We start from the raw sequence: 26,876 nt of genomic DNA on the forward strand, positions 1-26,876 counted from the left end.
CTAAGAACAAATCCGGTGCTGTTTAAAGTCAAACTACATGACGTGGAAGAAAATAAAGGAGCACAGATTATAAACTCCCCTCCTCCACTCCCTCAGCTGACAGTCCAGCGCGCAGGCGCAGAAAGAGGTGCTGACCTGACCTTCGCTGTCCGGAGCAGGCGCAGTGCAGTTGCCGCCATCGGTCGCGCTCGATCTCTTTTCGGACCAGCCAGCCGCCGTAGACAGTGTGGGGGAAGAGGAGTTCGCCGAGCGGCGTCTCGTTCTGGCTGGAGCCGTCAGCCGGTTACCTGGAAACCTTGGCTCGAGGAGTCGGGGAACAATGGGTGGGGGTGGGGCTCCCGTGTCCGCGCGCCTGGCCTGCAGACTGGAACCCGAGGACGTCACCGCGGAGCAGAGTGATTCCTATTGGCTGATTCAGGCAGAATTCCATTGTGGACGTCACACCCCTTCCTACTGTATCCCTCATTAAGAAATACAGTGCTATATGTCACACATTTTTAGTCCACTTATATGTACATACCAGCAGCCTCCATAAACATTTTCGGTCTCTGGTTCCAGGACATGCAGCACTGACCATGGTCTGTCGATCAGCATGAATCGCTCCTTCAGGACAATTGGGAGGTTCAAAGTTATGTGCGGCAAAGTAAGAATGGGGAGGAGGTGTCTGGGATGACTTTTGGATGAAAGAAGAATGAACGTTCCATAGAAACTAGAATTGTCTGTTCTGAATTTCTATCCTGTACTGACAGTGATGATTTTTGTAAACTCCTTTTACAGGATATTAGGAAGGAGAGGGTTTGTAGACAGAAATCTCAAACCAAATGTTTCCTCAAGATCTGACAGTCACTCGATTTATCAGGACCTGAATATCATCAGCCTTTGAACCTAGAGGGTAAAATGTTTGCCTGTTATGTCTGCTTCAAAAGGTTTTAAACATCAGTGTGACTGGAAAAGCACCGAGACACACAAATACCTGAGTGAGGGTGTTCTAATGCACAGATTTTAACCAGTTCAACCCGTTTAAACAGCCTGAAAAAAACATCACGTCATTCACAGTGGGGAGGGACTGTACATGTGTTCTGTGTGAGGGCGAGGCTTCAACTGATTGTCCAACCTGGAGAGACACAAGGACACCGGCACCATGGAGAAACCGTGGAAATGCGGGGAATGTGGGAAAGATTTCAGATGCCCATCTAAACTGGAGATTCATCGACGCAGTCACACTGGGGAGAGACCGTTCACCTGCTGTGAGTGTGGGAAGGGATTCAGTCATTCATCTGCGCTGCTGACACACCAGCGAGTTCACACTGGGGAGAGGCCATTCACCTGCGCTGAATGTGGGAAGGGATTCAGTGATTCTTCCACCCTGCAGAAACACCAGCGAGTGCACACTGGGGAGAGGCCATTCACCTATTATGAGTGTGGGAAGGGATTCAGAGATTCATCCACCCTGCTGACACATCAGCGAGTTCACACTGGGGAGAGACCGTTCATTTGCTCCCTGTGTGGGAAGGCATTCACTCGGATATCTAACCTTCTGAGACACCGACGAATTCATAAATGACTGCATGGGTTAGATTCTTCTGTCATTGCTGCTGTTAATTATATCCAGCACAGAACCATGTTCATTCCATGTGGGATCATCCAGCAGGAGCCAGCACAAGCCAGCTGACTGAGGGGGTGGTGGGGGCTGGTGCAAGAACTTCTTGTGGACTGAGGCTGCTTCCCTTCAGAGGCCACTGAGTACATTGTGGGATCATCTTTCTGGTCTAAGAATCCACTCCTTTCCCCCTGTATAATGCTGGCTGAGAATAGACATCGGGGCTCAATGTACTGACAGTACCTCTGCCACTGAAGATGGGTGGAGGTAATGTTCTCATCCCTGTTATTCTGTTTGTCTGTAAGCAATTTATCTCACAAACTAATGGCAGATTTTACCGGAACCTGGTACACTGACAGGGTATGAACCACAGAAGAACTGATTTATTTTTGCTGAAGATCGGGATCCTGGAATTTTTTTCAAGGATCTGCTCACATTGGCAGATCGGTAGAATTGACTTTTTCTTTTCGATTTTTGTGATTTGTTTTATTTCGAATGGTGATTGTTTTACAACGCTGTGGATTGTTTCTGCTGCTGGGGTGGAATTTGTCACAGCTGTCAAAATGTCAACAGTTTTCAGAGCAGGTTGCCGGATGTGGATTTGCCTGAAGCCTCTTCAATGAGATGGACACTCTTAATAAGAACATTTATTCTTTCAGCTTTGGAGTTACAGAGTTTGTTTTCAACCCTGTTTGTTTGTCTGTCTGTAACAATATGTCTAAAAAACTAATGGATGGATTTGAACAAAATGTGCTACACAAATAAGATATGGCCGAGGGAAGAAATGATTAGATTTGGTGAACATGTGGACTGGAACCAGATCCTGGATTTTTTAAAAACAAAAAACTACTGCGGATGCTGGAAATCCAAAAGAAAAACAGAATTACCTGGAAAAATTCAACACCTCTTTGATCCTTTTGTCTGTGACATCTTTTGATTATCTGCTCCTATCACTGCTTGCTTGTCCCTACAACCACCCCACCCTCAATTTCTCTCCCCCCGCCCCCCACCTTAAACCAGCTTATATTTCACCCCTCTCCTAACTATACTTCAGTTCTGTTGAAGGGTCATGTGAACCTGAAACGTCAACTCTTTTCTTCTCCACCGATGCTGCCAGACCTGCTGAGTTTTTCCAGGTAATTCTGTTTTTGTCCTGGATTTTTTAATATTCATATGCATGGCCTGGTCCTCTGCAGGCAAAAGGAATTTGTCTAGGCATTGCACTTTTTCAATTAAACAAAAACATGGGGGACAATTGTTCCCTGATGCATTCGCCAGGGCAACATCTTGACCAATCAGATTCGACTTTCCATCCAACCAGCACCCTGTTTCTCAGTATTAATTGTTCCCTTTGAAATATGGTATTCTTGCATCTATCCTGATGAGTGCTAGGTGAAAAGCTTTGACATGTCTCTTTTTTTTCCAGGAACATTCAAATTGTTTAAATAATTTGTCAACATTGGGAGGTTGGGTGAAATAATATTTTTTTTCTCTCTCCAACAATTTATCATAAACAATGATAAATTGCCTGGAAGATGACATACATTTGCACTCTCTCTTTCCTTCACTTTGTATTTCTCCCAGTACACTAATTGGGGTTTCTCTCTGCCTCTCCCTCACACTGTGTTTCTCTCAGTTCACTGACTGAAGTCTTTCTCTCTCCCTCACACTGTTTCTCTCAGTGCACCAACTGGGCTATCTTTCTCTCCCTCTCACACTGTGTTTCTCTCAGTACACTAACTGGGTTCTCTCTCTCACTCTCTCTGTCTCTCCCTCTCACTATCTCTCTCCCTCACCCTGCGTTTCTCTCAGTACACTGACTGAGGTCTCTCCCAATCCTTGTTACTGTCAGTATAAATCCTGATTTGAAAAGGCACGGATTACTCAAGGACAGTCAGCATGGATTTGTCAAGGGAAGGCTGTGTCTGACTAAATCAATTTAATTTTTTGAGGACATAACAAGAAGGGTTGATGAGGGTACTGCATTTGCTGTGGCCGATATGGATTTTAGCAAGGCTTTTGATAAGGATCCATATGGCAAACTGATCAGTCAATTAAACATTCATGGGATCCAAGTGGAAGTAGCAAGTTTGATCCAATACTGGCTCAGTGGCAGGAAACAAAAGGTAATGTTCAATAGATGTTTTTGTGATTGGAAGACTGTTTCCAGTGGGGCTCCACAGGTAACAATACCCGTCACTTACTGTTTGTGATATATATCAATGATTTAGACTTAAACATAGGAGTTATGATTAAGAAGTTTGCAGATGATGCACAAATTGGCTGTGGGTTTGATAGTGAGGAAGAAAGCTTTAGACTACAGGAAGATATCAATGGACTGGTCAGGTGGGCAGAGAAGTGACAAATGGAATTCAAGCCCGGAGAAGAGTGAGGTAATGAATTTGGTGAAGGCTAACAAGGCAATGGATTTACCACAATATATGGTAGGATAGTGAAAAATGTAGAGGAACAGAGGGACCTTGGAGTTTATCTCCGACCATCCCTGAAGGTAGCAGCACAGGTAGATAAGGTGGTTAAGAAAGCACAGTAGATACTTTCCTTTAATAACCGAGGTCTAGAATATAAGAGCAGGGAGGTTATGCTAGAATTGTATAAAACACTAGTTGGACCACAGCTGGAGTACTGTGTACAGTTCTGGTTACCAAATTACAGGAAGAGTGTGATCGCACCAGAGAGGGTACAGAGGACATTTATGATGATGTTACCAAGAATGGAGAATTTTAACAATGAGGAAGGATTGGAGAGGCTGGGTTTTTTTCCTTTGGAACAGAAGAGGCTGAAGGAAGATTTGTATGTATTTCTGAGGGGCCCACATAGAGTGAATATTTCCCATAGCAGAGAGGCCAGTAACCAGGGAGCATTGATTTACAGTCATTGCTGGAAGGATTAGAGGGGAGTTGAGTAATTTTTTCACCCAGAAGGTGTGGAGGTTTGGAACTCACTGCCTGAAAGGTTGGTAGATGCAGAAATCCTCATCATAATTTAAAAAAAAATCTTGGATATGAACTTGAGGTGATGTAACCTACAGGGATACAGACCAGGAGCTGAAAGGTGGTGTTAGACTGGATTGTTCTTTTTTGGCTGCCACAGACATGATGGACCGAATGGCCTTCTCTGCTGTAAATATATTATGTACCTATGAGAGGGCAGATGGGACCCCAGTTTAACCTCTCATTTGAAATACAGAACCTCCGACAGTGCAGCATTCTCTCAGTACTGACATTGATTTAGAGGGGTGGAAAGGTTTAAAGAGGGAAACCCCGAGTTCAATCCCAGAGAATTTTGAGGTAATTAATTTGAGGAAGGCTAACAAAGCAAGGGAATACAGAACAAATGGTAGAATAGTGAGAAATGTAGAGGAACAGAAGGACCCTGGAGTGTATGCCTACAGACTCCTGAAGGTAACAGCACAGGTAGATAAGGTGGTTAAAAAAGCACTTGGAATATTTTTCTTTAATAGCCGAGGCCTGCGTATCTCCAGCACTTTCCGCTTGTATTTAAATCTATATCCTTACGCTTGAAGTTAACAAACTGATTGGCTAAGGGGGCGTCACAATAAAATACAGTAACTACCCACATACTTTCTGTCAGTGCGCCCTCCCACCCCCACATTTCATCCAGGTCTGACGAGCTTCGAAATTGGGATCCGGATGAGTAATGGCGGCCATAGCTCCCACAATCCTCCGCGCTGGTGAAACCGCTCCATCCGCCACGCGGCAGGCGACCCGGGACTGCGCATGACCAAGGGAGAGAGAAGCTGCGCATGTGTGGAGGAGAGCCCATATCTCCCCCCCAATTTTTATTATGTTGAGATGTTGACCAATGGGAAGACTTGGAGGACCGGAAGTACTCTGGTGCTCCAGTCAATCAGAGCGCAGGCTTTGTGTCTCCAGCGCTTGAGCTTCACAGAGACGAAAACTTCCTCCTGTGTCCAACATCTGTGAGTAAAACACTTTCTTTTCTCCCCCTTTCCATTTCTTTTCTAATTCTGAGTTTAAATTGTTGATTTGCAGGAACTGAAGGGAAATGAAGTGAATCCAGGGAGGGTGCAGACTCTGGAAAGGTTGGCCCAGGTCTCTCTCTCTCTTAAAGACATTGAGATCCTTTGCTCCCTCAGCTCGACACATTTATTTGTCTGGCTAAAAGGATGGTCTCTTTCTTAATGTTCATAATTAAGGGGATGGTTTCCCCAGGAGATGGCTGACATTTAAGGGACAGTAAATTAATATTGGAAGAGTTATGTCGAGTGTTGTTATATGATACATATTAGAGATATTATTTATGGTTCTTTAATCATGTACATTTATTATTATTTCTATTCTTGTAATATATGAGGTGGTAGCATTTTACATTTCCAACCATAGAGTCATTTTGGCATTCAGTGACTTGAGTCCATGCCAATTCTCCAAGATTAGCCTGGAGTCTCCAGGAATTGAAGACCATTCTCCAGTTCACTGCTGTGTGCAACCCTGGAGAAAATTCATCAGGAAATTAATAAAGATTGTATTTTTTTGTAATTTTCTTAGAACATTTCACTTTGCCAGATATAAAAATATTGAAAATGTGTGTGGGGATGGAGGTGGGGTGGTGGGCAGCTGGGGAGGGCGTGGAAGGCTGCTTGGCTGACAGTTGAGCATTATCCAAGTGGGTAATGAGTCTTTTTGCTTTCCAGTTGGTATAGGAAGGCAGTGTGCCACAAGGTTGGCTGTGTTGGTTGATTAACAGCTGGAACATGGAGGTAAATCATGCGGTGAAACCTCCAGGAATACATTTCATCACAGTTGGCAAGCTTAGTCCTCACTCACTCTCCATAAAGCAATCCAGGCAGTTCCATTCACCCTGTAGATTCTCATAGTCTTGCAAGTTTATTTCCTTCAAATGCCTACTCATTTCATCCTCAAATCATTGTTAATATCTGCTTCTAACAGCATCGTAGGCAGCAAGTTCCAAGTAAATCTAAGAGTACTGTATCTGTAACTCAGCATCAGAGTACTGTATCTGTAACTCAGCATCAGAGTACTGTATCTGTAACTCAGCTTTAGGGTACTGTATCTCTAACTCAACATCAGAGTACTGTATCTGTAACTCAGCATCAGAGTACTGTATCTGTAACTCAGCATCAGAGTACTGTATCTGTAACTCAGCATCAGAGTACTGTGTCTGTAACTCAGCATCAGAGTACTGTGTCTGTAACTCAGCAGAGTACTGTCTCTCTAACTCAGCTTTAGGGTACTGTATCTCTAACTCAACATCAGAGTATAGTATCTCTAGCTCAGTAATAGAGTACTGTATCTCTAACTCAGTAGTAGAGCACTGTATCACTCAGCAATAGAGTACTGTACCTCCAGCTCCACAATAGAGTGCAGTATCTCTATATCAGTATTGGAGTACTGAATATTACACACATTTTTAGTCCTGTGATAGATTTTCATGCCTCCCTGTCCAGAACAGGAAGCGGTGAGTGTGGAACTGTCAATTAGCATGATTTGCCACATTCAGGAGAATTGGGAGGGTGAACATTAGGTAATGCAGAGTTAGAAAGGAGGGAGAGTGTGTGGGATGGAGATTTACACATTTTGGAGCGTAGGAGGGAAGAATGTTCCTTAGAAATTAGAATTGTCTGTTCTGAATTTTTATTCTAGACTGATGACATGTGTGAACTCCTTTTACAGGATATTAGAAGGGGAGGATTTGCAAACAGAAATCGGCATACAAAAATCACGTCAAGATCTGACAGTCATTCAATTCATGGGAGCTGAATATCATCAGCCTTTGAATCTAGAAGGAGAAATGTTTGTCTGTTCTGATTGCTTCAAAACGTTTTAAACATCAGTGTGACTGGAAAAGCATTGAGACACACACACCCAAGTGAGAATTTTCCAGTGTACTGACTGTGGAATAACCTGAAGAAACACAGGGACACCTGAACCATGGAGAAACCGTGGAAATGTGGGGATTGTGGGAAAGGATTCCGTTCCCCGTCTGTGCTGGAAATTCATCGACACAATCACACTGGGGAGAGGCCGTTCGCCTGCTCCGAGTGTGGGAAGGGATTCACACGATCATCCACACTGCTGACACACCAGCGAGTTCACACCGGGGAGAGGCCATTCACCTGATCTGAGTGTGGGAAGGGATTCACTCAGTCATCCCACCTACTGATACACCAGCGAGTTCACACTGCGGAGAGGCCATTCACTTGCTCTCAGTGTGGGAAGGGATTCAGTGATTCATCCAACCTATTTTCACACCAGCGGGTTCACACTGGGGAGAGGCCGTTCATGTGCTTTGTGTGTGGGAAGGGATTTACTCATCATCCAGCCTGCAGACACACCAGCGAATTCACACTGGGGAGAGGCCGTTCACCTGCTCTCAGTGCGGGAAGGGATTCACTCAGTTATCCAACTGGTGACACACCAGCGAGTTCACAGTGGGGAGAAGCTATTCATCTGCTCCGAGTGTGGGAAGGAATTCACACAGTCACAACACCTGCTGAGACATCAGCGAGCTCACCAGTGCTTCCAGAGATTGGATCCTGCTGCTATTGCTGCTGTTAATCACATCCAGAACTGAACCATGTTCATTCTGAAAGTTGGTAGGGCCAGAGGGTTTCTTTCTGATGGACTGGTCAGTCTCATGACTTTGCTTCCAGTGGGCTGATGCTCTTTGAATGTGGGAGAGCACATTTCCACTGAAATGATCCACAAAAGCTGATGAAGTACATTTATTTATCCTGGATAGTAAATAGTGTTGTTCCTACCAGGTCGATCTAAAATAAATAAATTTGTTTTTCTCCCATTGAGTCTACAGCACATGGCCAGGCCAGTCGGCTCCATTGGTATATGTCAGTATTTGTGCTCCACATCAGCCTCCACCCACCCCTCTTCATCTCCCCCATCAGCATATCCTTCTATTCCTTTCTCCCTCTTGTTTGTATCTAGCTTCCCCTTAAATGTATTCATGCTGTTCACCTCAACCACTCACTGTGATAGCGAGTTCCACATTCTCACCACTCACTGGATAAAGAGGTTTCTCATGAAATCCCCATTGGATTATTAAACCCCTTCATAATCTTAAAGACTCCCATCAGGTCACCCTTCAGACTTCTCTTTTCTAGAGAAAAGCAGCCCCAGACTTTCGCGAGGGTTGAAATGCTCTCGTTTCTGGTATTATTCTTGTGAATATTTGTTGCCACTTCTCCAGTGCCTTTATTTCCCTTTTCTAAATGGACATCAAAAATGTTAACAGTCCTCCCAGTGTAGTCTAACCACGGTTCGAAACAAGTTGAACATAACCTCCCTGCTTTTCAATTCTGTCCCTCTAGAAAGGAACCCGACATCTGAGCCCCGCACTTTAGACAAGATGTGAAATTGTGCGAGAGGGCGCAGAGGAGAATCGTGAGAATGCACCAGAGATAAGGGTCTTCAGTTAGTCGGAGAGACGGGAGCAGCTGAAATTTCTGTCTTTCGATCACAGAGTCATTAGGGCAGAGAAGGAGGCCATTCAGTCCATCGAGTCTATGTCGACTCGACAGAGCAAACTAGTCAGTCCCATTGCCCTGTTCTATCCCTGTTACCCTGAATGTTTATTTCCCTCAAGTGTCCATCCAATTTCCTTTTGAAATTATTCATTGTCTCCTTTTCCACTGCCCTTATAAGCGGTGAGTTCCAGGTCATTCCCACTCACTGTGTAAAATATTCTTCCTCACATCCCCCTGCATCTCCTCCCCAAAAGCTTAAATCCGTGTCCCCCAATCCTTGTACCATCAATTAATGGGAACAGCTGTTCTTTGTCCACTTTATGTAAACTTGTCATAATCTTGTACACCTCTATCAAATCTCCCAGAACCTGAGAAGAAATGACTTGCTGGGTGTCTTCGGGCTGGCATGGACAAGATGGGCCGAATGGCCTCCTTCTGTGCTATAACTTTTCTATGGTTCTATGTGGGAACCATGGCGTCTGGGACAGACCAGGGAGCATTTAAGTGGAGATTGCGCTTCTATCCAGAGTGTAATGGTAATGCTGCTGCACTTTGATACTACTGCTCAGACATGAGCAAGTGTCAGCTCTTAGTTGAATAATATCTAGCCACTGTCACCAATAATTGTTATCACTGTGAATCATTTAAGAGTTTGGGAAAGGGGGACAAAGGGTTAATTAACTCCCTGAACCCCATTTTCTAACATCGCTGTGTCAAAAATAAAATCTCATCTCCCCCTGTGGCTCCTTTACCTTAGAGGGACTCATTTTCTGTTAAAGAGCCTCCCACTCTTCTCTAAAGTGCATAAATCTAATCATGTAAAGCCCAGCAAAATCAAATACTTTTTCTGATAAAAGTTTATTCATGAAACAGAACATGGTTAAAAAGAAGAAAATTACTTAAGGATCAAAGACAACCAGAGTAAAAGGATGTGCACAATGTTCTGGACCCAAATGGTTTCTCTACAGCTCCTCTGTACGCTGTTCCCATCACTCCCCGCTTTGCTCACAGGGGAACTGAACCCCAGGGGTCACGTGACTATCAGCCCCGGTCGCCCCCCCCCCCCCCCCCAACTCCTTCCTCAATTGGTTGGAGGCCCACTTCCCAATCAGCCTTCCAGCATCTTCCTATTAGTCAACACCCATGGCAATTTCTGAAATGCGATGCAGACCCTGTTATTCTCAGCTAAATTCAGCCCTCAGCTCCATCATTGACATGAGCAAGAGACAGAAAGGAGCCAGAGGCTCAAATGGGAGCTCAAAACTTGTGGCTGTAAGCCAACACTAACATTTGTCAGTCAAATACATGTTATTTATATTGGAGTTTTGATTATTAGATTTAGGCACTAGAGGCAAAATGTGGGGAATTTAAAGGATAACTTTCCCTTCCTAACTTTGTATTGTCTATACTGTCAGCCATGGCTTAGTGGATCACACTCATATCTCTGAGTTAGAAGGCTGAGGGCTGAAGACTCACTCCAGGGACCTGAGGACAAAAAGCAAAGTCAATATTCCAAGTGCGAGCACTGAGGGAGTGCTGCACTGTTGGAGCTGCTGTTCTTTGGATGAATTGCTAACTCAAGGGCCCTGTCTACCCCTTTGGGCGGAGATGGAAGTTCCCATGGCCAATAAAGAAGAGCAGGGGAGCTATCCCAGGTGTCCCGGCCAATATTTATCATTCAACATCACTAAAAACAGATCATCTGCTCATTATCACCTTGATGTTTGTGGGGTCTTGCTGTGTGTAAACTGGCTGCCATGTTTCCAACTTTACGACAGTGACTACACTTCAAAAGTACTTCATTTTGTGATGTATTGTGGTTGTGAAAGACACTATATAAATGTAATATCTTAAATTTAAGATTTATATTATCTGATCTTGCGATCTGTAACTTAATTGATTTCAGCCTGCCACTTAATAAATTCACTTTGGTCCAAACAAGATTTTAACCAATTAAGGCAAAGGCAGACTTCTCTGGATAGTAAACTTAAAAAAAAACTTTTTTTATTCATTCATGGGATGTGGGCGTCGCTGGCTAGGCCAGCATTTATTGCCCATCCCTAACTGCCCTTGTTCAGAGGGGCATTTAAGAGTCTGGAGTCACATGCAGGCCAGATCAGGTAAGGGCAGCAGATTTCCTTCCCTGACAATGGTTTCATGAGTCATCACCAGCCTTTTAATCTCAGATTCCTATTGAATTCAAATTCCATCATCTGCCATGGTGGGATTTGAACCCTGGTCCCCAAAGCATTACCCTGGGTCTCTGGATTACTAGTCCAGCGACAATACCACTACACCATTGCCTCCCCCAGACATTATAAGATAAAGGTTTACTTAACGATTTTAAGACATTAACTTTTACAACTTCATGTGGGTGATCAGTCTGTAGAAGCGTCACCCTCTCTGGCTCCTTCTTTGACAGTAATTTCCTTGGAACTCAGCCTTGGGAATCTCCAGTACTTGGCTAGCAAGGAAGACCTTTGGAACCTCTACTTTTATCCCCAAAGTGACCATTACCTCACATCAGAGTGGGGCTTGTTGTAACATGACAATTGGTCAATTTAGTTGCTAGATTAATTGTATTCACAATTACTTACACGACCTTCTCTCATTATCATCGACAGGAAGACAATAGAACTGTTTCATACTATCCCTTTATCTGATTCTATACAATGACAGGTTTTCAGACAGTTTCAAATGTTGAGGCTAATCAGAGCTTGAAGGTCTCTCTTGCCAGTACATTTATCTTCATTGCACATTCTTTACATACACAGCAATGAAGGTTTCACATCTTTACAGTGAATAAAACTCAGTCTTTTACTATAACTACTGATTCATTATTGATTCATTAATTGTAACTCAATTAAGGCTCACTACTTAAACATCTGTTACTGACTGATAGTTAATACAGTAATATTTAATTAATACATTTGGTTAATACAAGATACAGTGGTTCAAAACAACAGATTATGGAAAACAATAGCTTTATTTTTTACTAATCTTGATTGGATTAAACATGAGCCTTATTCTTAAACTGGATTTTGGCAGAATATGATGTCCTATAGCTTATCAAAATTAGAAAATAATTTATTTGTTTAAACAATTTCTGCTAGCTCTGCAGTTTCTAGAAAAAATAAGTTTATATGGTGTTCATTTTTAAAATGCAGATGCACCCTTTATAATATAATTATCTATTACATTGATTCACTAAGTGGTAACTTATTCAAGGTTCATTACTGAATAATCATCTGGTTCATGACTGGCTATTAATACAAAACCAATAGGTATTTAATAAAGAAAAGTTATACAATGGACAAAAGTTTCAAGAAGCCACATGTTAAGAGTTTAAAATGGCTTCCTTGACCTTGTTACTTATAACAGTGAATAGAGGATGAAAGTGATTGAATTTTAAAATGAAATTTGACTATCCCGCCCTGTCTATAGTTTCATACATTACAATGATGAAACTTCAAAACTACTTCATTGGCTGCAGAACACTTTAAGAGGTCCTGTGGTCCTGAGAGGTGCTATAGAAACGTATTGTTTCATAATTGTCCAGAAAATTGGATATATTACACACAATCCCCTCGTCAAGATCATTGATAAAGATTGAACCTTAATTTTGTGTAATAACCACATCTTTGCCACCATTTTGAATACTATGTGAAACTTCAAACACACAATATCCTGAATTATTTGTTTTAAAACACAGCAAGTTGTTGTGATTTGGAACGCACTGCCTGAAAATGGTGCGAGAAGCAGATTCACTTCTATCTTTAAAAAGGGATCTGGACAGATTCTTGAAAGGAAAAGAAAACTGCAGGGCGACTGGATTAATTGGGTTGTTTTTCAAAGAGCCACCATGAGCATGATGGGCATAATGGCCTCCCTCTTTGCTCTGTGAGCCTCGTAGGCATTTAAAGTGAGTGGTCATGACCTGGAATCTGCTTCCACTCGAGGGTAAGAGAAGCGGGGATAATTGGGTGGACAAATAAACCTATAGGTACGTGAGGATGGAACGGGGCAATGGAACTAACTGATTCACTCTGGAGAGCTGGCATGCAATTGATGGGCCGAATGCATAATTCTATGATCTAAAGAGAGCAATTTCATCTACTCCAGTCTCTCCAACTAACTGAAGTCCCTCACCCCTGGTGCCGTTCTCATAAATCCTGTCTCCAGCCTCTCAAAGAATTCACATCTTTCCTTTAATGTATGGTCCATATGTAGGGTTCCATTATAGAGGGATAGAATTGAAAAGCAAGGAGTTTCTGTTCAACTTGTTTGGTTAGACTAACTGGGAGTACTGTCAACATTAGTGATCTCCATTTAGAAAAAGAACAATACCAGAACCGAAAGCATTTTCTTCACTGACACTTTTCAGAAAAAGAGAAGACTGAAGGGTGACCTGGTGGGAGCCTTTAAGATTATGAAGGGATTCAATAATCCAATAGGGATTTCATGACAAACCTCTTTACCCAGTGAGTGGTGAGAATGTGGAACTTGCTCCCACAGCGAGTGGTGGAGGTGAAAAACATGAAGACATTTAAGCAGAGGTTAGATACATACACGAGGGAGATAGGAATAGAAAGATATGCTGATGGAGGGAGATGAAGCGGAGGCTCATGTGGAGCATAAATACTGACATAGACCAATTGAGTCGACTGGCCTGGCCCCGTGCTGTAGACTCAATGGAACAGAGACAAATGTATTTATTTGTGATCTATCTGTAGTGGTAGGAAAAACACTATTTACTATTTAGGATATAATGAATGTACTTAATCAGCTTTGTGGCTCATTTCAGTGGGAATGTGCACTCCCAGGCTCAAAGAGCATCAGCTCACTGGAAGCAAAGCCGTGAGACCAGCCAGCCCAGCGGAAAGAAGCCCTCTGACCCTCCTACTTCACCAACAGTCAGAATGAACATGGTTCAGTCCTGGATGTGATTAACAACAGCAATAACAGCGGAATCCCTGCAATCATCTGTGAACTCGCTGGTGTCTCATCAAGCTGGATGACTGAGTGAATCCCTTCCCACAAGCGGAGCAGGTGAATGGCCTCTCCTCAGCATGCACTTGCTGGTGCTTCAGCAGGGTGGATGAAAGTCTGAATCTCTTCGCGCAGTTACAGCAGGTGAACGGCCTCTCCCCAGTGTGAATTCGCTGGTGCATCAGCAGGTGGGATGAATCACTGAATCCCTTCCCACACTCAGAGCAGGTGAATGGTCTCTCCCCGGTGTGAACTCGCTGATGTGCCTGCAGGGCGGTTGACTGAGTGAATCCCTTCCCACACTTGGAGCAGGTGAACGGCCTCTCCCCAGTGTGAACTCGCTGGTGTCTCCGCAGGGTGGATAAATGAGTGAATCCCTTCCTACACTTGGAGCAGGTGAACGGCCTCTCCCCTGTGTGAACTCGCCAGTGGGTCAGCAAGTTAGTTGACTGATTGAATCCCTTCCCACACTCAGAGCAAGTGAAAGGTCTCTCCCCGGTATGAAGTCGCTGGTGTGTCAGTAGGCTGGATGACTGAGTGAATCCTTTCCCACAGTCAGAGCAGGTGAAAGGCCTCTCCCCAGTGTGAACTCGCTGGTGTGTCAGCAGGCTGGATAACTGAATAAATGCCTTCCCACAGTCAGAGCAGGTGAACGGCCTCTGCCCAGTGTGAACTCGCTGGTGTATCCACAGGGCGGATGACTGAGTGAATTCCTTCCCACACTCGGAGCAGGTGAATGGCCGCTCCCCAGTGTGAAGTCGCTGGTGTGTCAGCAGGCTGGATAACTGAGTAAATGCCTTCCCACAATCAGAGCAGGTGAACGGCCTCTGCCCAGTATGAACTCGCTGGTGTCTCTGCAGGGAAGATGACTGAGTGAATCCCTTCCCACACTCAGAGCAGGTGAATGGTCTCTTCCCGGTGTGAATTCGCTGGTGTATCTGCAGGTTGCCTGAGAGAGTGAATCCCTTCCCACAAACAGGGCAGGTGAATGGTCTCTCCCTGGTGTGACTGCGTCGATGATTTTCCAGTGCAGATGGGTTCTGGAATCCCTTCCCACAGTCCCTACACTTCCATGGTTTCCCCATTGTGTGGGTGTCCTTGTGTCTCTCCAGTTTCAACAATCAGTTGAAAACACTTCTACAAACAGAACACATGTACAGTCTCTCCCTGCTGTTAATGGTCTCATGTTTTTGTCAAGCTGTGTAACCTGTTAAAGCTTTCTCCACAGTCAATGCACTGGAACACTCTCACTTGGGCCTGTGTGTCTCGGTGCTTTTCCAGTCACACTGATGTTAAAAACCTTTTGAAGCAGACAAAACAGACAAACAGTTCTCCTTCTAGATTCAAAGGCCGATGATACTCACATCGTGATGAACCGAGTGACTGCTGACGTGACGTTTGGTTTGAGATTTCAATTTGCAAATCCTCCCCCTCTAATGTCCTGTAAAAGGAGTTTACAAAAGTCATTGCTGTCAGTACAGGGGAGAAATTCAGAACAAACAATTGTAATTTTGATCGAACATTCTTTCCTCTTTCATTCCCCAAAATCTCTGAATCTCCATCCCGCACACTTTCCCTACATTCTCATTCTGCTGTACCGACTATACACCCTCCCAATTTTCCTAAAGGTGCCGATTCAAGCTGATCGACAGATTCATGTTCACCGCTTCCTGTCCTGGAAACGGAGATTATAAGAAATGGGAACAGCAGTAGGCCATTCATACCATCAAGCCTGCTCCGCCATTCAATAAGATCATGTTTGATCTGATGTGGCCTTAACTGCACTTTCCTGCCTGTCCACCATAATCATTGACTCACTTGTTGATCAAAAATCTGTCTAACTCGGCCTTGAATATATTCAATGACCCGGCCTCCACTGCTCTCTGTGGAAGAGAATTCCAAAGGCTAACGCTCCTCTGAGAGAATAAATTCCTCCCCATCTCCATCTTAAATAGGAGACCCCTTTTTTAAACTGTGTCCCCTTGTTCTAGATTTCCCCATGAGAGGGAACATTCTCCCAGCACCTACTCTGTCCAGCTTCCTCAGAATGCCATTTGTTTCAAAAAGATCACCTCTCATTCTTCTAAACTCCAATGAGTTAAGGCTCAACCTGCTCAGCATTTCTCAGATGACAATCTTTCATCCCAGGAATCAGCCTAGTGAACCTTCTACAAATGGCTTCCAAGCCAGTATATCCCTCCTTAAGGAAGGAATCCAAAACTGTGCAGAATACTCAATGTGTGGCCTCAACAATGCCCTGTGCAGCTATAGTAAGACTTCCTAAAAAATTTCTTTATGTGCAGTGGACCGGACCTGGAATAGGGATAAATGGAGCTTCTAGCAAGTGTAAGTGAGCCACATTGTGAGCCCAACTGATAATCTTTTATTGGGCCTGGGCCTCAGCCGGGAAAATTTGTCTAGGCATTGTGCCTTTTCAATTGAACAAAAGCTACATGGACAACTATTCCTTGTCATTTCCCCCAGTGGCATCTCTCAACCAACTGGATTTGATTCGGATTTTCTGAATTTAAATAAAAGCTAGCCATGATTGTTCCCTGGTGCATACCCCAAAGCAACAACTTGACCTGAGTACACTTGCAAAACAATCCGCTCACTGTTTTACAATATGAATTATTGTTCCCTTTGAAATTTGACATTCTCACATCTATTTTGATGCGTGCAAATGAAAAGCTTCGACAGATTCTCTCTTTTTACAGCAATACTCAATGTCTATATTACTGTACTGTCTCATTAAATACCGGCCAACTACTGGGCAAACCACCCCTTTCATTGAGAGAACTGGGGCAACCTTTCCAGAGTCTGCACCCTCCCAGGATTAACTTCATTTCCTTCAGTTCCTGCAAGTCAACAATTTAAGACCAGAATTAGATTAGAAAGGGAGAAACACTGATTTCCTCACAGATGTTGCCCAGAGGAGGAAGTTTCAGTCTGAAGCTCATTGTCCAACTTCCGCATTGTGATGTCCACAATGGAACCCTGCCTGAATCAGCCAATTAGGAATCACTCTGCTCCGCGGTGACGTGCTGGGGTTCCAGGCGGCAGGGCAGGCCAGGCGCGCGGACACGAGAGCCCCACCCCCACCCCCACCCCCACCCCCACCCATTGTTCCCCTTCCTCCTGCACCTTCTCGAGCCAAGGTTTCCAGGCAACCGGCTGGCGGCTCCGGCCAGAGCGAGAAGCCGCGGAGCGAACCCCCACGGCCATGGCTGCTGTCTACGGCGGCCCAAAAGGAGATCGAGAACAAAAACAGAATTACCTGGAAAAACTCAGCAGGTCTGGCAGCATCGGTGGAAAGATAAAAACAAAAAGCTACTGAGAGCGGCTGCTCGTGGCAGCCGCACTGCGCCTGCTCCGGACAATACGGTCAGCAGCGCTTTCTGCGCCTGCGCGCTGGGCTGCCAGCTGAGGGAGTGGGGGGAGGGGAGTTTACTATGCATCTTCCCCTCATTTTCTCCAGAGTTTGGTTTTAAACAGCACAGCGTTTGTTATTAACTTCACACAGACACTTAACCTTCCTCCTCTGTCCAACATCTGTGAATAAAACACTATCTTTCCCTCCCCTGGGAAGTACAGAGAGTTGTGGGACTCTGTAACTGGAATTAGTGCCAAATATGCTGAGGGGGGAAATGCTGGTGATTTTGTGGAGCCTGTTTTTTATTGTATAAACTGTTTAAAGTCAAATTTATCCTATCTATTCAAATAATATTTGTCTTTTAATGCATGCTTCATTTTTGTTGATTTTAGTTTGATTGTTACAGTATAAGTTTTAAAAGTTAACCTTGTCCTTCGATTTATTCCGTTGAGGATTGTCTGGGAATTTGTTTCTTTTAAGGGGATTGTAACAACATAGATATGTCTAGTGGTGTAATATTGTACAAATTAGATATATTATTTATGCTTCTGTAATAAAGTACATTTATTATTATTTCTAGTCGTGTAATGTAGTACTGCAGCGATGTTATGACACAGCAGTTGGTAAAGGCTGAGTTGTTTAAATCCCAGATAGAAACTTGAACAAATGTCATAACCTATATTTTCAATTGGTATGTTTTGAGATGCAGCTCTGAATTCAGAAATAAAACCACAGTCTCAAAAGGTTTTTTTTAATCTAAACTAACATAAATGTTTATTAATTTAACAAGAAATTAAATACATAGAGATAAAAACAAAAAACTGCGGATGCTGGAAATTCAAAACAGAAACAGAAATACCTGGAAAAACTCAGCAGGTCTGGCAGCATCGGCAGAGAAGAGTACAGTTGACGTTTTGAGTCCTCATGACCCTTCAACAGAACTGTACGGAAACTTACAGAATACTGAAAGGCCTGGATAGAGTGGACGTGGGGAAGATGTTTCCATTAGTAGGAGAGACTAGGACCCGAGGGCACAGCCTCAGAGTAAAGGGAAGACCTTTTAGAACAGAGATGAGGAGAAACTTCTTTAGCCAGAGAGTGGTGAATCTGGAATTCATTGCCACAGAAGGCTGTGGAGGCCAGGTCATTGAGTGTATTTAAGACCGAGATAGATAGGTTCTTGGGTGGTAAGGGGATCAAAGGTTATGGGGTGAAGGCGGGAGAATGGGGTTGAGAAACTTAACAGCCATGATTGAATGGCGGAGCAAACTCGATGGGCCGAATGGCCTAATTTCTACTCCTAAGTCTTATGGTATTATGGGATCAGTGCTGTCACCTCAACCATTTACAACCTATACTAATGACGTGGTTGAATGGGCCGAGTGTATTGCAGCCACATTTGCTGACAATACAAAGATGGGTAGGAAATCAAATTGTGAGGAAACAAAGAGCTAGATTAAGTGAATGGGAAAACACTTGCAGATGGTGCATTATTTGGGAAAATGTGAGTGTTTTCACTTTGACAAGAAGAATAGAAAATCAGAAATTATTTAAGTAGAGAGAGACTGCAGAATGCTGTAGTACAGAGGGACCTTGGGGTCCTGGCACATAAATCTCAAAAAGTTAGCATGCAGGTACAGCAAGAAATTAGGAAGGTAACTGGAATGTTGGCATTTATTGCAAGAGGGTTGGAGTATAAAAGTAGGGAAGTTTTGCTACAGCTGTACTGGGCATTGGTGAAACCACACCTAGAGTACTGTGTACAGTTTTGGTCTCCTTACTTAAGGAGGGATATACCCAGCGTGTCCACTCTGAACCAGGTTTGCTGCTCCCTCTGTGTCCAGCACTGTCTGCATCCCAGGCATAAGGAAATGGAATTTCAAAAGAAGGAAGGAATTTGTCAGCATTTGAAAGACATTCACAGAGAATTGAAGGGCTCCTTGGATGGCAAGCTGTAACTAGTAGGGTGCCACAGGGTTCAGTCCTTGGGCCCCAACTATTTACAATCTATATTAATGATTTGGATTCAGGGATAGAAGGTACAATAGCTAACTTTGCAGATGACACCAAAAATAGGTGGGAAAGTAAGTTGCAATGAAGAAATAAAAAATTTACAAATGGATATGGACAGGTTAGGTGAATGGGCCAAAATTTGGCAGATGGAGTTGAATGTGGATAAGTGTGAGGTTATCCACTTTGGTCAGAAGAATAAAAAGTCGACTTATTATTTAAATGGAGAGAAACTTCAGAATGCTTCAGTGCAGAGGGATCTGGGTGTCCTCGTGCATGAATCGTTGAAAGCTAGTATGCAGGTACAGCAGGTAATAAGGAAGACAAATGGAATTTTGGCATTTATTGCTAAAGGAATAGAGTATAAAAATAGGGAAGTATTGTTGCAACTGTACAAGGCATTGGTGAGACCGCACCTGGAGTATTGTGCACAGTTTTGGTCCCCTTACTTGCGGAAGGATGTTGTTGCATTGGAGGCAGGTCAGAGGAGGTTCACTAGATTGATTCCAGAGATGCGGGGCTTGTCTTATGAGGAGAGATTGAGCAGTTTAGGCCTATACTCGCTAGAGTGTAGAAGGATGAGAGGAGATCTAATTGGGGTATATAAGATGCTAAAGGGGGTAGACAAAGTAGACATGAGCAGATGTTTCCCCTTGTGGGGCATTGTAGAACAAGAGGCCATAGTTTTAGGCTAAAGGGTGGTAGATTTAAATCAGAGATGAGGAGGAATTACTTTTCTCAAAGGGTCGTGAATCTGTGGAATTTACTACCTCAGAGTGCAGGGGATGCCGGGACACTGAATAAATTTAAGGAGGAGATAGACAGATTTTTAATTAGTAAAGAGTTGAAAGGTTATGGGGGGAGGGCGGGAAATTGGAGTTCAGGCCGAAATGAGATCAATTAAGATCGTATTGAATGGTGGGGCAGGCTCGAGAGGCTGAATTGCCTATTCCTGCTAAGAGTTGAAATCTTTCTTTATTCTTGGAGAGTTGGACATCAGACTGCCTCTTTTCAATATGGAGCTGCATTGTAGGGCTGGGACCACCTTTGAAGGAGCTGCCAATGAGTCCCACTCCCCTGCCCTTTCTCCACAGCCTTCATTAGAATCATAGAATGGTTACAGCATAGAAGGAGGTCATTCGGCCCATCATGTCCTTGCCCATGCCAGCTTTCCGAAAGAGCTACTCAGCCAGTCCCACTCCCCGGCCCTGCACATTTTTTCTGTTCAGATAATTATCCAATTCTGTTTGAAAGGCATGATTGAACCTTCCTCCACCACACTCTCAGTCAGTGCACTCCAGATTCTAACCACTCACTGCATAAACAGGGTTTTCCTCATGTCACCATTGCTTCTTTTTCAATTCATCTTTAACCCATGTCCTCTGGTCCTCAGCCCTTCTGCCACTAGGAATCGTTTCTCCCTGTCTACTCTGTCCAGATCCCTCATGATTTTGAGCATTTCTATCAAATCTCCTCTGAATCTTCTTTTCTCTAAACAGATCAGCCCCATCTTTTCCAATCTATCCTCATAACTGCAGTTTCTCATCCCTGGATCCATTCTCAATAATCTGTTCTGCATCCTCTTCAATACCTTCACATCCTTCCTAAAGTGTGGTATCCAGAATTGGACACAATACTCCAGTTGAGGTTGAACCAGTGTTTTGTTCTGATTTCTCATAACTTCCTTGTTATCTCAGAGAGTTGAACACCAGCCTTTCTCCTGTCGACATAGAGCTGCCTTATAGGGTTGTGATCACCTTTGAAAGAGCTGACAATTAGCCCACACTCCCCTGCCCTTTCCCCAGAGCCCTGCAGACTTTACCTTTTAACTGGAGATCTAACTCACTTTGGAAAGTTGTTATTGAATCTGCTCCTATCCCCTTTCAGGCAGAACGTCTCAGGTCATAACTTATTGAATAAAAAATGGTTCCTGATTTTTGCCAATTATTTGATGTGATGTGTTTAATTGTTGGTTTCCTGTTAAAGACATTTCCTGAGTGGATTTAAGGGAACACGCTCGTGATATCTCAGAGAGACCAAACACACGACGCGCTGTATATTTGAAACAAAGCTGATTTATTTGATGTATTAAAATAGTAAACACCAGCCACATTACAGAAGATTGGTGAAAAAAGAGACATGACTAAGCTTTTTGTCTTGCACTCATCAGGACAATTCACAATGTTCAGCACCACTCGTGACTCCTCAGATACTGAAACAGTCCATGTCCAAATGCAGCAAGACCTGGACAATATCCAGGTTTTGGCTGACAAATGGCAAGTAACATTCACGCCACACAAGTGTCAGGCAATGACCATCTCCAAAAATAGAGAATCCAACCATCGCCCACCGCTGTATCCCCCACTATCAACATCCTGGGGGTTACCATCTGCTAATTAGTTTAAATCTAAGCCCTCTAGTCATTGATATCTCTGTTAACAGAAATAAGTCCTTCCTATCCACTCTATCTGTGCCCCTCATAATTTTATACACCTCAGTTAAATCTCCCCTCAGCCTCCTCTGTTCCAAAGAAAACAACCCCAACCTTATCGTTAAAATTCGCCATTCCTGTCAATATCCTCATAAATCTCCTCCGTACCCTCTCTGGTGTGAACACATCCTTCCTGTAATGCACTGACCAGAACTGTACTCAGTAGTCCAGCTGTGGTCCAACTAGTTGTTTATTCAGCTCTAGTATAACCTCCCTGATCATATAATAAAAACAGAAAACGCTGGAAATACTCAGCAGCTCTGGCAGCATCTATGGAGAGAGAGGAGTTTCAGGTCTGTGATCTTTCATCAACCGAAAATGCTAGAAATATTCCCTGTTCTTGTATTCTATGTCTCAGTTAATAACAGAAAGTATCCTGTCTGCCTTTTTAAACACCTTATCTACCTCGCCTGTCCCCTTCAGGGATCTGTGGACATGCACTCCAATGTCCCTCTGTTCACCTACACTTCTCACCATCATACCAGTAATATTCTTTCCCTTTGCCATGTTTGCCCTCCCCAAATGTATTTATTACCTCACACTTCTCGAGGATGATCTCCATTTGCTACTTTTCTGCCCACCTGATCATTCTATTGACACCTTCCGACAGTCTACAGCTTTCTTTCTCACTGTTAATGACAAGGTTGAAAATGTCTTAATCATGTCCCCATGTTAAAGTCTAAAGCAGTGATATATACCACAGAAGCATGGAATCCTGTGCTGAGCCATCCAGAACTCCACTGGAAACAGCCTTGTGGTCCCAAAACCACCTCTTGACCATTCCCCTTTGCCTCCCGCTGCTCCAGCTGATGACACTTCCTGCACTTGTGATTGTCCAGCACAGAGATGCATCCTGATTTTCCCACATGGAACTGGATGCGCACTCTACAGGAATTAGATGCCCTGCCATGCCTTTATTTATCTGATTATTAACTCATTTAAACAAAATAAGCTAATCATTAAAATAAATAAAGATTCATCAGCTACCCACCAATCAGCTTCTTCCATTGTGCTAAAGTCACCTTATTTTTTAGAGGGAATTAACAAAAATGTTTTTCTTAACTCTTATCATCTAAACACCTCAGAGTTTAATTTACTGAAAAAATCAGACTTCTTCACTGTTTCAACCCATTGTTAGTTAGCTTTATCATTATCCCCTAGATTTGATTAATTGAATACTGACTGCAATTCTATGATAAATTATCAATTTGTCTTTAGTTTTAGGCTAATTGATTACTTTATAGTTGATTAATGCAGTGACCAAGGCCATACTCAGTACTCTAGCTGTGCTCTAACAAGTGTTTTACACAATTCTAACATAATCTCCCTGCTCTTATATTCTAGGCCTCAGGCAAGAAAGTGTCCCAAATGCCTTCCTGACCACCTGATCTACCTGTCCAGCCACATTCAGGGATCTGTGGATGTGCACTCCGAGGTCTCTCTGTTCCTCTGTAGTTCTCAGCGTCATCCCTTTTATTTTCATTCCCTTCTCTTGTTTGCCCTCCCCAATTTCATTATCACACACTGCTCCAGATTGATTTACATTTACCAATTTTCTGCTCTGCTCATCTGACCAGTCCATTGATGTTTTCCTGCAGTCCACAGCTTTCTTCCTCATTGTCAACCACACCAGCAATGTTGACATCATCTGCAATCTTCTTGCTCATTGCCCCTACATTTAAGTCTAAATCATTGATATAAACTACAAATTGTGGAACCCCACTGAAAACTGAAAACAGGCATCCAGACATGATTCAGTCCTGCATGTGAATAAATGTAGCAATTACATCAGAATCCAACCCCTGCTGTCGCATATGAACTTGCTGGTGTCTCAGCAGGTTGTTTGACTGAGCGAATCTCTTCCCACACACGGAGCAGGTGAACGGCCTCTCCCCAGTATGAACTCGCTGGTGTGTCAGCAGATTCTGTTTACTTTTAAATCTCTTCTCACAGTCAGAACATTTAAAAGGTCTCTGATCAGTGTGAACAAGTTGATGTGTAGTGAGATGAGATGACTGAGTGAATCTTTTGCCACACTCAAGGCAAGTATATGGTCTCTCCCCAGTATGAACTCGCTGGTGTATCAGAAGGTCAGATGAATCAATGAATTCCTGTTCACATTCACTGCAGGTGAATGGCCTCTCCCCAGTGTGAACTCGATGGTGTCTCAGCAGGTGGGCTAACCGAGTGAATCCCTTCCCACAGATAGAGCAGATGAATGGCCTCTCCCCAGTGTGAGTGTGTTGGTGTTTCAGAAGATCCTTTCTGCTTTTAAATTTTTTCTCACAGTCAGGACAATTAAAAGGTCTCTGCTCGGTGTGAACAAATTGGTGTGTCAGAAGGTGGGATGAAGAAATGAATCTCTTCCCACACACGGAGCAGGTGAATGGCCTCTCGCCAGTGTGAATGTGTTCATGGTTCAGTAAATCCTTTTTACTTTTAAAGCTCTTCTCACAGTCAGAACATTTAAAAGGTCTCTTATCAGTGTGAACAAGTTGGTGTGTCAGGACGTGGGATGACTGAGTGAATCCTTTCCTACACACATTGCAGGTGAATGGCCTCTCCCCAGTGTGAGTGTGTTGGTGTGTCAGTAGATCCTTTCTGCTTATAAATCTCTTCTCACAGTCAGAACATTTAAACGGTCTCTCATCAGAGTGAGCACGATGGTGAGTCCGGAGGTTTGACAAAGCATTAAATCCCTTTCCACATTCAAGGCAGGTGAATGGCCTCTTGCCAGTATGAACATGCTGGTGTGTGTAGAGACTGGATGACTGAGTGAATCCCTTCCCACACACGGAGCAAGTGAACGGTCTCTCCCCAGTGTGACTGCGTCGATGAGTTTCCACCTCAGATGGGGAATTGAAACCCTTCCCACAGTCCCCACATTTCCATGGTTTCCCCATGGTGCGGGTGTCCTTGTGTCTCCCCAGGTTGGACGACCAGTTGAAGCCCAGCCCCACACCCACACACAACACGTGTACAGTCCCTTCCCGCTGTGAACAGTGTGATGTTTTTTCAGGCTGTGTAACTGGTTAAAGCTCTTTCCACAGTCAGTTCACTGGAAAACTCTCACTCGGGGTGTGTGTGTCTGTCTTCGTGCTTTTCCAGTCACACTGATGTTTGAAACATTTTCCCACAGATAGAACAGCCAAACATTTCTCCTTGCACATTCAAAGGCCAATGATATTCGGATCCTGATGAATCAAGTGACTCTGTCAGATCTTGATGTGATGTTTGGTTTGAATTTCCCATCTGCAAATCCAACCCTCCGAATACCCTGTAAATGAAGTTTAAATTGAAATACTCAAAATATGCAACAGACAAACAGGCCATTCTGTCCAACTGTTCTGCTAGTTTTATGCTTCTCCCCCCATTTCATGCAAATCATCTCAGCCTTTCAGCTTATCTTTCTAATCCCTTTTCTTCCATGTACTCATCTAGTCTCCTGTTGAAACTATCACAATTTTTCTCCCTCAATGGTTTCCTGTGAGTTCCATATTCTCACCACTCTCTGAATGAAGACATTTCAAGTGGAAACATTGTCTCCATATCTACCCCGTCCAACCCATTGATCATTGTAAAGCCCTCTATCAGCTCCTCCCTCTCCCTTTTTCTAAAGAAAAGATGCCCCAACCCAAACCTTCCCAACACCTGTAATTTTTTTTTTGGTTTACAAAATTCATCAGTTGGCCCAGGATAGAAATTGAGAAGAGACACACATTTCTGTCGGTTTGAGTTTGCTGTGTGTAAATCCTCCTCTTCTAACCCCCTGTGAAAGGAGTTTCCAAAACCCATCCCTGTCAGTCCAGGATAGAAATTCACAACATTCTCCCCTCCTGCTCTGGGTTTGTCACCGGGACATTTCCTCTCGGCTCCGCTCTGTGCAAACGGAGAACCGGTAGCTTCTCATTTGGGGTTTGCAGTTTACACAACATGTTTCCGGAGCCTCTCCGTCCACCCGCCGGATCCATCGCTCTTTCCGCCCCCGCCATTCCCCCCTCTACCCATTGTGGATCCGGGAGAGAAGCGTCTGTCCCTGGTCATCTGACACTGCGCATGCTCCCAACACTGGGCAGCACTGCGCCTGCGCGCTGCTCCTCTGTGGTAATGGACAGGGGACATTCTCCACCGCGGGGGATGCTGGGTAAAAGTGCTGCCATAGAGAACCCCAATTATGAACAGGTTTTTCTTTGCTTTCACACTGGGGTCGGATGGCCAATAAATAAGATTAAATTCGTGCTGGTTTTCCTCAATTAACCCACATTTATCGATGTGATTATTAATTTTATCCCGAATCATTGCTTCTAGAATTTTCCCCACCACGGAGGTTAAACTGACTGGCCTGTAGTTATTGGGCTTATCTTTACTTTTTTTCAACAAAGTTATAACGTTTGCAATCCTCCAGTCCTCTGGAACTACCTCTGAGTCTAAGTGAAATTGGAAAATTATGGCCAGTGCCTCTGAAATTTCCACTCTCACTTCCCTCATTATCCATGGATGCAACTCATCCAGTCCATGTTCATTATTAACTTTAAATATTGACTGTCTATCTAGTCTCTTCTTCCTATCAATTTTAAATACTTCTAGTGTTTTACTTACCTCTTTCACCGTGGCCATATAGCATCTTCTTCCTTGGTAAAGACAGATACAAAATATTCTTACAAAAGCTCTCTGTGCCCAACCTGCCTTTTTTAGGAAATAAATTGATCATTACTTCTCTCTGCCAACCTAACTTTCTCTCTTTCTATATATCTGTCTTTCTCATTCTGCATCATTCTCCATTCTCCATCAATCCCACTCTTTACAGTCTTTGGAAAATATATTGTCCTTCAATAGAAACAGGAGGGTGTCATTCAACCCCTTGACGCTACTCTGAATTCACTAAGAGAATTGCTGATCTGCCTAGCAGCAT

The 26,876-nt window shown here is 43.7% G+C and overlaps 2 protein-coding genes across 2 annotated transcripts in view; one reads left to right on the forward strand and one right to left on the reverse strand.

Moving 5' to 3' along the window:
• Window positions 1-26,876, forward strand: part of LOC144674684 (uncharacterized) — a 112,703-nt gene that overhangs the window by 77,305 nt on the left and 8,522 nt on the right. The window contains 2 exon segments of the mRNA XM_078535924.1: window positions 1,148-1,552; window positions 7,627-7,904. Coding sequence (XP_078392050.1) covers window positions 1,148-1,552; window positions 7,627-7,904 — 683 coding nt within the window.
• On the reverse strand, window positions 13,995-26,581 carry LOC144674680 (uncharacterized). Its single transcript, XM_078535920.1, has 3 exons — window positions 26,564-26,581; window positions 23,779-24,747; window positions 13,995-15,010 (listed from the first exon to the last, which is right to left on the reverse strand). The coding sequence occupies exons 1-3, from the start codon at window positions 26,579-26,581 to the stop codon at window positions 14,081-14,083; spliced, it is 1,917 nt and encodes a 638-aa protein (XP_078392046.1). The 3' UTR covers window positions 13,995-14,080.

The sequence above is a fragment of the Cetorhinus maximus genome, unplaced genomic scaffold (genome assembly GCF_964194155.1).
Source record: "Cetorhinus maximus unplaced genomic scaffold, sCetMax3.hap1.1 HAP1_SCAFFOLD_749, whole genome shotgun sequence".
Lineage (NCBI taxonomy): Eukaryota > Metazoa > Chordata > Chondrichthyes > Lamniformes > Cetorhinidae > Cetorhinus > Cetorhinus maximus.